At 39.4% G+C, this 13,531-nt stretch overlaps 1 protein-coding gene across 1 annotated transcript in view; it reads left to right on the top strand.

Annotated features, from left to right (window-relative positions):
• The window catches only part of RCOR1 (REST corepressor 1), a 30,451-nt gene extending 23,899 nt beyond the window's left edge, over positions 1-6,552 (top strand). Inside the window, exons 7-12 of the mRNA XM_063439763.1 lie at positions 299-380; positions 792-986; positions 1,324-1,401; positions 1,789-1,846; positions 3,011-3,240; positions 4,698-6,552. Of these exons, the coding sequence (XP_063295833.1) occupies positions 299-380; positions 792-986; positions 1,324-1,401; positions 1,789-1,846; positions 3,011-3,240; positions 4,698-4,736 (682 nt within the window). The 3' untranslated portion in view covers positions 4,737-6,552. The remainder of the gene's footprint in view (positions 1-298; positions 381-791; positions 987-1,323; positions 1,402-1,788; positions 1,847-3,010; positions 3,241-4,697) is intronic.
• The last annotated feature ends 6,979 nt before the right edge of the window (positions 6,553-13,531 follow it).

Raw genomic sequence — 13,531 nt, 5'->3', positions numbered from 1 at the left:
TTCTTCAGCTTCCATTGAGAAGCATAGGAAAGCTGCGACCTTGTGCGAACTTGCTGCTTGAGCACATATGCTAATTGTAGTATGGCCATGGAACAAACTGCAGTCTTTGCAAGCTGGTTTTAGATGTAGTCCCAATAGAATAAAAAAAAAAAAAAATGCAGTAAGTAAATGCATGTTTTCATTGGGTATACCGACTAAATATGGCTTGTATTCCAATAGAGTATTCCTTTAAATGTAGTTTTTGTGATGGAAATACATTTTCTCCTTGTAATTTTTTAAAAATTTCTCCTTTCCCTAGTGGTGATGAGATAGAAGAAGCTAATGGAACAAATCCAGGAGCTGAAATCGAGGTTGAACCACAGAAAGAACCCAAGAAAGAGGTATGTTTCAAATAGAAAGTTGCGTGTAATTGTAGAGGTTATTGGCAGACTTATAGCAAATGGTGTAAACCTGTGTCATTCACCATTGTACATTGGAAATGGTGGACAAACACAGTATTTATGGTACTGGGATTTATTTTATGCAAAACTATAAATTGTGGTATATTTTACAAATCTGGAGGATTGATGTTGCTCTCTGAAAACCATAGTTGTAGTTTTGCTGCCTGCAGTGTCCCTTTTAGAGTACTCAAGCCTCTTAACATGCTCACTTTAATAGGGGCAAAATATCTAGTTTGCAATGACCCTACAGCTAGTTTTTGTTGTATTTTGCACACTAAAACATTGTTATATGGTCTCCATAAACCTACCAACTAGGCAGAGTGTTTGATTGTTATTAATTTTTTGCCACAGATTCCCAAAAATGACACGGTCCCTCATGTAAAAAAAGAAAAACACCCATCCCAAGCAAAGAACAGAGCCAAGCGAAAACCACCAAAGGGAATGTTTCTCTCCCAAGAAGACGTTGAAGCTGTTTCTGCAAATTCCAACGCTGCCACAACTGTATTGAGACAGCTGGACATGGAGCTGGTTTCAATAAAGCGACAGGTAAATACGCACCATCAAACTGTTCTCTTGGATATTGACAAGAATATGGACTAATTAAACTTAGCACTGTGTAGAGATGTGTGTACGTGTTTATCTACAACACGTACATCAGTTGTGTGTCTGGATCATTTTTCAGTGTGTTTAGTAAATGGGAAACATTGGTGGCTTATGCTTTGTATAAAGCAACATGCTACATTTTTCATGATTTTTTTTTTAATTTTTTTTATTCTTGGAGGAGTTGAATACATTAGTGCTTGGCGATCCTAAGAAATATTTGCTGAAATGCTCTCAGGCTTTTCTCCATGTACACCTGTATTAACGAAGTGTTCTCTTGCAGATTCAAAATATCAAACAAACAAATAGCGCTCTCAAGGAACAACTTCAGGGTGGAATAGATGAATTCAGAATTCCCGAGGTAGGCTTGAAAACACTTTGTGTAAATATAGATAGATTTGGTGGCTGATGCTGCTATATGTGTAGATGACTGACTGACTGGATTTAGCAATCCGCTTTGTTTGAATATTTATTACAACTGATAAAAATCTAAGCAAATTTTGCTAGAGTTTGAATCTGTTCTCATTGCAGATATTATACAATGCCCATCATCCCTTTACTGTTATGTCTCCTGTCCTCTCTACATGTCGGGTCATTCACTAGACAAAGAAATCCCAGTTTAGTAAATAATTCTGCAAATGTTTTTAATAAAACTATACGCTGGCAAAATACTGTTCCGTGAGTTAAATTACATTGAATTTAAACTATTCTGGATCCATATTAATAATGTCTATTTTCTACCCTTTAGGTCAGCCAAAAGTTTAATGCTAGATGGACAACAGAGGAACAGCTTCTAGGAGTACAAGGTACAGAAAGGAGGGGTTGTTTAATAAGTTAAAGGAAAAATTATAAAGCTTCAGCTCTGTGTCCCAGTGAAAGTGGGATTATATATATATATTTAATGTTATGTCTCACCTCTGGTCTCACCTTTGAGCCTCACATCCAGCATGTTGCCAAATCCTGTAGATTTCATCTTAAAAACATAGCCCGCATCCGCCCCTTTCTTGCACCAGATACCACCAAGGAGCTTGTCCATGCTCTAGTAATTTCCCGCATGGATTACTGTAACCCTCTCCTGATTGGTCTTCCCAAAAGCCGTACTGCACCCCTACAGTCCGTAATGAACGCTGCTGCTAGACTGATTTTCCTCTCTAGTCGTTTCTCTCACACCTCACCCCTCTGCCAGTCCTTACATTGGCTTCCTGTATGCTATAGGAGTCAATTCAAGGTACTTACTCACACCTATAAAGCACTGAACAACTCTAGCCCCTCTTATATTTCCTCACAGATCCATAGGTATGTCCCTTCTCGGTCTCTCCGCTCTGCCCGTGACCACCTCCTGTCCGTTGTCCGCACTCGTACGGCCAACTCGCGCTTGCAGGACTTCTCGCGGGCGGCTCCCTTCCTATGGAATAGCCTGCCTACCGCCATCAGACTCTCCCCTAGTCTTGCATCTTTTAAGAAGTGCCTTAAAACCCATTTCTTTAGGATAGCTTATGGCCTCCAAGACTAACCAATACCTCACATACCTGTCTCTTGCCCTCTCCTAAAGGGCAGTCCACCTTATTTGATTGCAAATTCCTGTCCTAATGTGTTTTACACCCCACCTCCTATAGAATGTAAGCTCGATCGAGCAGGGTCCTCTTCAACCTATTGTTCCTGTAAGTTTATTTGTAATTGTCCTATTTATAGTTAAATCCCCTTCTTAATATTGTAAAGCGCTACGGAATCTGTTGGCGCTATATAAATTGCAATAATAATAATAATTATGTAGAATGGTAATGCACATATAAAAATTATAGGAGTAGCTTATTTTACTGCTGCAATAACACTTGGGAGAATGTGAGAGCAAGACAAAAATACTACTATAATCTGAAGTTTTACAAACTTACTAAAAAGAAAAACAAGTTTAAAAAAATAAATAAAACAAACTTCCAGTAATGACCCTTTTCCTTCCTTTAATTTCACAGCAATACGCAAATATGGACGTGATTTCCAAGCCATCTCTGATGTAATTGGAAACAAGTCAGTGGTTCAGGTGAAAAATTTCTTTGTCAACTATCGACGTCGCTTCAACATTGATCAAGTTTTACAAGAATGGGAGGCTGAACATGGAAAATTTGAGGAAAATGGGGATAGCACACAGAAAACTATAAAAATGTCCGACACTGCTCTTAAAACATCTGACGAAGAGGAAGAGGTAAGCCTTATAGAAATGTATTTTGTATGGCGAGATCCAGAACCAAAGTATTATGCACACACAAGATTTACTGTTTGCCGTGTTAGGGAGACAACACATTGGGGAAAAAAAGTCTGCCTTGGTTAAAAAGCAATCCGTGCTTACTGAAATAGTCAAAACTACGGGGAAGGGCATGTTCTAAAAAGGAATATAGACCACTGTATGAATTCAGATAACGAACACCAAGTAGTTGCAATGAATAAGTAGTAGACTCAGCAATGAATGTTAAAAGAAAGACAACACATTCAGACTGATGCTGTCAAATGGATTAGCGATAAGACTGGTAGAATACATTTTCAATTTGTAAATGAAGACTGACAGTGACTTTAGTTATACATTTGTTTGAAGCAGATTTACATTCTTGGCATAACCTACTATGTTGCAGTCATCAACTGCAGTAGAATTCTTAAAGGGACAGTCGAGGCACCAAAATCACCACACCTTACTATGACCATGTTGGTGCACAGTGGCTGCCCCTTTTGTCTTACAATTGTAAACAGTGCATTATCTGAGAAACCGCAGTGTTTAGTTTGGCAGCCGTTAGACACGTTTTCAGCCAGAAAGCTACTAGAGGCACTACCAGCTGAAAAAAAAATTGGATGGCATGTTCTAAAACAAAAAACAGGGCACACATTTGACTTAAAATAAAGACATTTGAAAACCCTTTAGCATTTTAAGCAATCTAGTGCTTTGAACGTGACCAATTTACTGTGAGGGGGGGTATACTACTATTTATATGCCCGGAATTAATTTGCTGGTGTACATTTACAATGCCAAACAAAGCCGGAACTCATTTTTTTCAGTTTTTGTAACACTGGGTGAGCTAATAACTTTCTTTAATCTGGTAAACCTTAAAGCGGACCTTTCATGATACATTGTACTAGCAACAGTAAATGTATATTCACTCCCCACCTGTCCATTTTTAACACAAACATCAATGCTTTCAAATGGGAGACCAGGCAGCAGGACAACCCTTCTACAGCCGGTTCTCCTGCTCTCTGTCACGGCAACAACAGCAGATGCATTGTAGCACCTTTGCACAATATAAATCATATAGCACGTTAGTGGAGTATAGGAATGGAGTGATAGATGTGCCTTCGTTATGCAATGCTGCTCTAGCTATATAGTCTGTCTGGCATTGCATGGGAATTTGTATCAGAGTGGTGGGATTAGTTAAACCCCTGGAATGCTGGCATTAATGTTCAAAAAGATATTTTTTAGGGACTGTTATTCATTAAGCCTTTTTTTAACAAGTTAGTATGATTGCATGGCTACGTGTAGTAATTATTTGGTATTAGATAATTTTAAAAAATATTTCTGTGACAAAATTGCGTATAGCATAAGAAACACTACTGACCTAATCATTCTTTTCCTAATATCTACAGTATGTGCCTAACACTGATGTTTTCTCCCCCCAGGCCTCTGTACTTGATGTGAGATACACGGCAGCCTCATGAAGAAAGAAAAGAGGGAACAAAAACAAAACTACAAAACACAAAAAACTTAATGTTGACTACTTTATTTGCCCAAGAAATCAGGTATTACCAAACCTCAGCCAATCCATCTGCATCCTGTTTGTGGACAAGCAGCTATTTACCAAAAAGGCAAATACTTCTAGCCCTTTGTGATATCTGCCTTAATCATCTCTTATTACCTACACACTGCTTCCACTCTCATTCAAGAGGCCAGAGACTGATTATCTTCATCAGCGTTCTCAGACTTTGGAACACGAAGAGCTACACTCTGTAAATACACAGATAAGCATATGGCACCCTTTGCTTCTGAGATTGAGCCGCTACAAAAAGAGAATGGTTAAACTTTACCGAGGCTGTATGCATGAACTTTGTGACCTTTGCTTTGGATGTTGTGTTAGCGCTAGCAGAATATATTTAAAAAATCCTGTATTGGGGCAGATTTTTTTTTTTTCCCACCCCCATTTTCTTCTTTTTAGAAAAAAAAAAACGTGCATACATTAAAAAAAAGTGACACTTACTTAAGATGAGTGGTTATAAAAGAGGAAAAAAAAAACCTAAATGAATGTGCTTTTTGTTTGTATTTTCTGTAAAGTATAAAAATAATTTGATATTTCTGCTTTTCAGGAATCTAGTTCTAGCAAATGTATTCCCTTTAATCTATATGACTCCCTACCTGCTTTGTTTATCCATCATTTAAAAATAAATCCTTTTTAAAATTCCGGTTGAGGCAGGGTATTGAGTAATCTGATGGCTGCACATTTTTCATAGTTTACCTTAATTTTTTTTTTTTTTTTTTTTTTTTAAATGTACAGTTTTTAAAATATGGAACTTTGTTTAAAGAGCTGCTGTGCTGGTTGGTCTTTTAAATTGGAATGTATTGTCCTGTCTGTTTTAAAAACTAATATCATTACACTCTAATGTGCAATTTTGGGGTAACTGCATTTTAATTTAAATATTTTTTTTAAAGATTTGATGAAAAAGATTTTGAACTGGATGCATCATGTCATTTCATAGAACAGTTTTGAAAAGGATGTTTCTTCAACATTATAGGGACACTCCAGGCACCAAAACAACTTACTCTAAATTAAGTTGTGATGGTGCCAGAAGGCCCCTGGAGTTATTCTTACCTCGAGGTGTTTAACCCCAAAGTTGCCTACACCGACGATATCCAGCTCTCGGCTAATCAGTGACTCCCCATTCCCTAATCTGACTTGAAAAGAAACCTACCTTTCTCAAGCCAGTCTAGTGAAAGGGGAGTCTTCAATTGGCCAAATCAGTGGCACCCCTCACAGTGGTACTCCACGCTTCCTGAATCTAGAAATTCAGAAGCCGGATGCCGCCCGAGGGGAGTGAACATCGCCACTGGAGAAAAACGTTGAGGTAAAACCATTTGAGAACATTTTAACCTCTTGAGGTAACTGTGCCTCCAGGGGCCCCCTAGCACAAGAACAACTTCATTTAGATGAAGTTGCATTTGTGCCTGGATTGTCCCATTAATTATTTTATTAAGGAGTGTGTGGTTGAGGAATGAAAGGAAAAGTCAGTTTGTGTGTGCTGGATTGGTGAGCGTTGCATTACAGCCACGTCTCGTCCGGGCAGGTGATCAGATTTGTTACAATATGCATGCTAAATGCAGTGTCGTTTTATGTGCCTTTCCCATATAACAATGGTTAAAATCCAAACTGGAAGATGTTTTCAAGGTGTGGGTTTTGTTTTTTGTAAACCTATAAAGCAGATTTGTCACAATTGTGATAAGTGAGTATTTTTGAATCCAGCCAATAAAAGTAGCTATTAATTATACATGGTTCCTTTTTATATCCACATGTAAATATTGAGTTTGCTTGCACTGTCATTTTCCCTCTGCATTCTGTACACATCTTACAGATCTTAAAGACTTACTGAGCAAATTGCTGTTGACAAGTGTTAGAAACTTAAGGGTAATGTATATAGATATAGATCTGCAGGATTTGGATCAATAAATTGACACTCGAGGGTGGATACTCCCACATTTATCTGCAATGGCTGGACAATACACCAGCTATAAGGAAACACCATTGTATGAAGATTTGCATTTGCTCAGGGGCTTAAAACCGCATGTTACTTGCCTAGCTTAGCCTCCCCCAATCAAGGATGATATGTGAATTGGACACTGAAAGATTAAGTAGGAGCTGTAGATGGATGCAATGTGCACAAAGCTAACTTGCCACTTGTGGTAATAGGTTCTTTATGGCAGACTGCCTATATATGGTGTTGGAATTTAACTGAAATAGGACAGAAATGGCATAGCTGGCTTTTTAATTTCTGGCATCCTTACCCCTTCCCATTAGCAAGCTATGAACACGGGGGGAGGGGGAGATTTGCACATACATTAAAATCGCACACGAGAGACAGCTCCTGGCAATGCTAATATTGCAGTGCTAAGGATTGAGAACAGGTCTGTAAACCTCTGTATGAAAGACTAGTAGGCTTTCAAACTCTGTGTACAAAGCACTGTAAATGTAAACATTCTAAAGATCAGATTTCACCCCCCACTAACTATTAGCAGTAGCAAACTATGAGCTATGAACACTTGGGAAAAAAAGGGGCGGGGGGAGGAATTTGCACTCCCCCCCCCCCCCCCCCCCCTCTAAATAATAACAGACTTTTTATCTGCAAGATAGGATTATTCAAGGGTAAGCATTGTATGTGGTTTTTGTAGAGTTAAAAACTTAAACTTATTAATGCACAGAAATCCACCTTACAGTGTCTTTTTACTGTAACCGGCAATGTCTTGTGTGCTCCTGACCTAAAAGTATAAATTGGCAAATAAGAGTAAGATGTTAAAAAGGTGATTTAATGACTTTAGTCTGTACTAGCCTAACTTTGCTGTGGCTTCCATGCCCGTTGCCACGACTTGATGCAAACGTTTTGACAGTGGATACTTAAGTGTATTAATGAATATAAAACAGCACTTTGCATACATTAAAATATCTTAACTTTACCAAGCACAAATGTCCCTGTATCACACAAAGTCCTAAAGGGAAACACTAGCTCCATACAGAATGGGTTAAAAACCCCTTCTGCCACTTACCTCAGTCGGTGCTGGCTTGGGTCAGCCCGCAGGGTAGACCTAATGCGCATGCGCGGCAATGGCCGTTCTCGCATTAGGATTTTCCCATAGGAAAGCATTATACCATTCTTTCCTATTGGGATTCGGGGGAAGCTGGAAGCAGTTATGCATAATGTGAGGATGTCCAGCGTCAGGTGACTAAAAGCTGGCTAACCACTAGAAGTCCCTCTAATGGCTGTCTGGTAGACAGCAACTAGCGGTGGAACCAACCCGAAAGGTAATTATTGCAGTTCATTAATAACTGCAAAAACTTCCTTTTCTAGTTTAAGGGACCTGGGACACTGCACCCAAACCACTCCAAAGAGCTGAAGTGATCTTAACCACCCAGGTTAAATTGCAAGTATGGGAATAGGCAATAGAACACACACAATTCTGTCATCACAAATTGGTTCTAACAATTTAGAATCCTAATGTAAGCCAAATTACATACAATGTAAATAGTTACACTTTATATCCATCTGCAAGGCAAAAGTGATCTGTGCTTTTGTTGAGTTTATAGAAATGTCTACGTGGATAAATGTACAGGTTCATTTAATCTAGGTCAGTGATGGCTTAACTCTAGCACTGCAGTATAGTCGTGGTGAACTACATGTGAGGAGCTATTTAGATCGATATTCAACAATTTACAAAATATATACACTATATAAAAACACAAGAACTACATGTGAGGAGAGGGCTACCTATGCATCACTGGAAACTAACTATTGGCAACATCTGTTTTTTGTGGAGGTTTTTTTTTTTTAATGCTATAACCGATGATTTACAATCTGTAACTTGACTGTGTGTTTCATTTTACCTGTTAACGCATGCATTGATAAACTTGGCCATACCAAATAGCAACTTGTCATTTATTTCACTACTGCCAGGAATATGAAGTACTATACCCATTCCATCTCATTGACTTGGTTATAGTGTTTGACGTCCACTGTCTCTCCATTCAGTGTTAAGCCATTCCCAAGTAGCTTGGTACTGAATTAGAGTCCCTGGTTTCCCATAGCCCTGTCCCCACTGGAGGTAATGTTTAAGACAGATTATCTTCCTTCTAGCCATATCAATTCATACCATCAATGGCTACTGTATACAACAAAAGCAAATACAAAACACAAAATGTACCCTTGCGCTCAAATTCTTACTACTCCTGGGTGGCAGCAACAGTATAGTTTGATGAAGCAAGGTGAATGGTTAGTGTAGGACCCACGTAAAAGGTTTGCCTTGACGTGGCAGGTGGGCATTTCCCTCCAATGGTCATTGGAGTAACTAAAAAAACCTCCATATCTTTAAATATGCACAGGGATTTGGGATAATGCTCAAGTAACTATTTTCTTTGATTTTTTTTATTGTATGTTTTAGGGCTGATATGCACTATAGTCACTGCTGTCTCCCAGGAGTAGTGGGAGTTTGAGTGCAGAATTTATTTTATCAGTTATAAGCATGCTTACTTTGCAGACCCCCACCCAAATAAGGCCATGGCCCCTGCATCATGTCTTTGTCAGCATGTAGTCAGATACGCATATTTATATTCCACACTATATATGTTACAAGCAAGTACATAATACACAGACACACACACTGTAATCTTACATGTTTAAATATACAAAGGGATTTGGGAAAGAGCGCAGGCAACTTTTTTTCTTTGGTTTTTACTATATTTAATGGGGCTGATGTGTACTATGGTCGTTGCTGCCGCCCAAGAGTAGTGGGAGTTTGAACGCAGGACTTGTTTTTTGTATTCGTATTCACAACAGTATAGTTTGAGCCAAAATTCTCAGCCAAACATTAGCCCGAGCAGCACAGAAAGCATGGGCAGCTGAGGACTCCTGTTAAGATTAAATAAAAAAAAACAAAAAAAAAAAAAACCACTGTCTGGAATATTTTGGTGCGGTTTATTCAATGTAACCACTTCAGTGAGAAAGCAGTTCAATTGCTTGGTAACCTTTTACAAATACATGGGTTAATGGCTGGATTCATTAGAGGTTTTCTGTCCTCCCTGATGGTCTAGGACTCAGGCATAGGCAACCTTCAGCACTCCAGATGTTTTGGACTACACTTCCCACGATGCTTTGCCAGCGTAGTGGGTGTTGGAGCATTGTGGGGGATGTAGTCCACAACATCTGGAGTGCCGAAGGTTGCCTGTGCTTGGTGTAGGTGATCAGTGGTTCGTACATAATAGCAGGGGAATCGATTATTATGACCAACCCTCCCATACCCAGTCCGCACAGCTATTTCGCTGAGGTTTATGCGCACGTTACAAATACAAATTATCTGAACATTGAAACTGACAAATCTCCAACCCTGGCAGAGGTGTAGATACACACTTGCTTTTTAGTTAGACTTTTGTAAAGATATAGGGGTGTTTTGTTTTCTTTTTTTAAACTTATTTGAATTAAAGCTCAGCAACTCCTTGCCTATTATGAATATTTTTTCTTGTGAAATCTCAATGTGAATGTTTAAAATTATATATTTTGGTGAAAGCAGGAATGTATTTTTCATTAGTATGTTATTGTTCAAGGTATAAATATCTATATACCAATATACTTTACTTGCCTTAGGACTAGTTTTCGTTAACGGTGTTTAGGTTCTATATTAAAAGGTGCATTATTTCAAATATTCACAAAACAACTTTGAATTTGCTCTTTGAAATCCCTCTGCAAAACTACTCTGCTCCAGAAGTCTGTTTAGACAACGGGTGCCAACGTTCAGTTTAATAAACGAGCCATGGTCATGTCTTAACTCTTAATTTTATTGTATTTATCACACACTATATTTATTTACTAAATTAAATACAATTTGTACCATATACTTTAGGCAATTAGGTAAATAATTTCATCTTTTATAAGTAAGCATTAAAATAAAATATGTATTAGCAGAATATATTTGAAATTTGTGTATTTAGCAGGATGGAGAAATAAAATTCTCTTTAATCTGTATTGCATTTATTTTCATGGTGGTTTCTCGTGTTTACTTTATTTTCATATTCTTGGTATTAAAATGTTTGTCTTGGAATTATAGGACTAAATTTGTTGCCTTGGCTGATGTAGTCAATGTGTAAATCATGTTTAAATAGAAAAGGCTTTTCAGACACCTAAATTCCTATTGTGGAAGGTCATCCATTTATAGAGGACAATGATATGATAAACATGTTCTACCGGTGAAAATCAACTGCAGTTAAAGCTATATTTGCTGTGAGCGCACACGGTCTATTCCTCCCCATTTGCTTTACTGACCCTCTGCCCTGTTAGCTTCAGAGTATTTGTCATACTTTATCGTACAGGTGAGTGGACATGATTAGCCATCATTGGTTGTGAAAGCCAGTTCTGCAAACAAAGTTAAAATTTTAGGTTTAGAAAGGGCTTTTTTTTTTTTTTCCAAAGTAACCACATGCATATTATACCCTATAGTTTCCCTTTAAGATAGACATTGGGTACACAAATATCTCGCAAGGTATGGAATAGTTTAGTATATATATATATATATAATTACCTCCAGTTTTCCCTTTAAACCTTTTGATGTGTCCATGCTTATTAAAATTCTGCCTGATCTGTAACCATTGCTTTTACTGTATGAAAATAATAAATATACTGGGGTGGGGGGGGGGGGCTCTTTGTGCATTTAACATTTCTTAGAGTGCTGAGTATTGCAGTATCACAGCCTGGGTAGTTTAGCAAAAGAGCAATGCTAAAGGTTGTGTGGTGGAATCTCGGTAAAAATAAATTTAGTAGGCCGAGATTACCACGTGGCATTTGTACGTGCATATGCTGACATATCGATCAGTTGGTTGCACGAGGCAAGATACGATCAGTAGTGTACGGAGCATGTGCAAGAATACAGGATGTAGTATTCCCCTCCTCCATTGTGCTGGACAGGCCATGCGGTCAAGCAGGAAGTTAATTCGTATTTGTATTGATTGGTCAAGAGAATGTGCGGGTGGAGCTTAATATGGGAGGAGTTATGTACCTATATAAGGAGCCTGCACTATTGTCCGGGGCTCAGAACTTGCTGTATTTTGGTGACATTAGTCCCTCTGAGTCCCGATCGGTGATCCAATAAAGAATCTCTTCCTTCCTGAAGAAACCTGTGTCCATCTCTCTGTGCTTGGCTTCCGTCAGTTTCTCCGGTATCATTTGGTGCATTGGCCGGGAAGCTCATCGTTCAACGGTAGCTGAGAGGCAGAGGCGTGAGACGGTCTATCTTTGCCCACGTTCTCTACGGCTGCACCCCTGAACTTCTGCGTGGACTTCCCTTCGTCTCGGCGCCACTGGTCTGTTGTCCAGGAGATCATCGGCCTCTACGTAAGAAGTGCTGGGGTGTCCCCGTCGATGAGTGTGAACTCAGGTTCAGGAACGAGGAGATAAGACAACTGCTGTTTTAGACGGCAGACCCACTAGGGGTATACCGATTGTGCGGTAGGCCCATAAGGGGTTATTTGTGTATGGAATCTGCCCCCTCTGTCGGAGGGAAGGAGCGAAGGCGCACCGCTCAGTCGAACGCTCTTTAGTCAGACCGTTTGATTTGGTTAGTCAGGCGGGGTTCTGGTGTAAATAGCCCTAGCCGGACACCGGTGTCTTGTCTAGACTAGCGTTCTAGGGTGTATATTTTGTTCGCTAGGTCGGAGGGACCGGGAGACTAAGCGGCGTCTGTGTAAATTCGGTTCGCTAGCTCTCAACCTATCTTGGCTAAGTGGGAAGGCGTGTAAATTCGGTCCTCTAGCTCGCTATATGTGGTGCTTGGGCAGTGTGGCTAACCAAAACGGATGTAGATAGGTTTAGGTAGTCCATTCAAGGTACTGGCCAATAGTTTAGTTGGGAATTGTAAATGTGTTAAAGATTGTTTAGTAAAGTGTATATCTTGTTAGATAGCGCGAGCTCAGCCGTCTAGCGAGAGTGTTAATAGTGTGTTGCTGTATCATAGTGCACGGTACCATAACCCTGTATATTTACTGACACTGTATATAAGTACTAATCATTGTCGTCTATTGCATGTTTAACACCATAACCACTAATAATTGTATTGTGACCTTAAATTGTGCTTTGACCTATGCTAACCGTACTGTAACCGCTATTTGTAAAAGACGATGTTACTGGGGTGTGTTATAGACGGGTAATTTGTATATAGAGAATTATAGCGTGGGTGACTGTATAGTTTCGCCAAAGGGCATAATATTGATTATCTAGTGACTGGTGTAACAGCTGTGTGTGTACGGGAATTCCCTGAGTGTTTATTGTGTTATTGTGTACGTTTCACTTGGTAACTGTACCACGTGGTGCTGTTGCCAGAGGAAACGGGTGTGATTGTTGAATAGTACGCGTGCATAGTATTCGTTGTCAACGACGTTCCATTGATAAGTATGGGCGCGTCGCAGTCAACGATTCCGGATCCCTTAGGTTGTATGGTGAAGAATTTTAAAAAGGGATTCAAGACATGTGATTTTGGGGTTAAAATGTCTCCTGTACGTTTGGTCACTTTGTGTACTAGGGAGTGGCCTACTTTGGTTGCAGCATGGCCGCCACGTGGCAGTTTGGATCCAACTCTGGTACAGCGCTTACACGTGGCTGTATCGGGTAGGCCTGAACTTTACGGGCAGTTTCCTTATATTGATTGTTGGAGACAGGCCGTAAATGACTCGCCAAAATGGATTCAGACATGCCACGAGGAGCAATGTCGCCTCATG

Source organism: Pelobates fuscus, chromosome 13, assembly GCF_036172605.1.
Source record: "Pelobates fuscus isolate aPelFus1 chromosome 13, aPelFus1.pri, whole genome shotgun sequence".
Lineage (NCBI taxonomy): Eukaryota > Metazoa > Chordata > Amphibia > Anura > Pelobatidae > Pelobates > Pelobates fuscus.
Note: the sequence above shows the minus strand (reverse complement) of the source record. Positions and strands in the feature narration are given on the sequence as shown.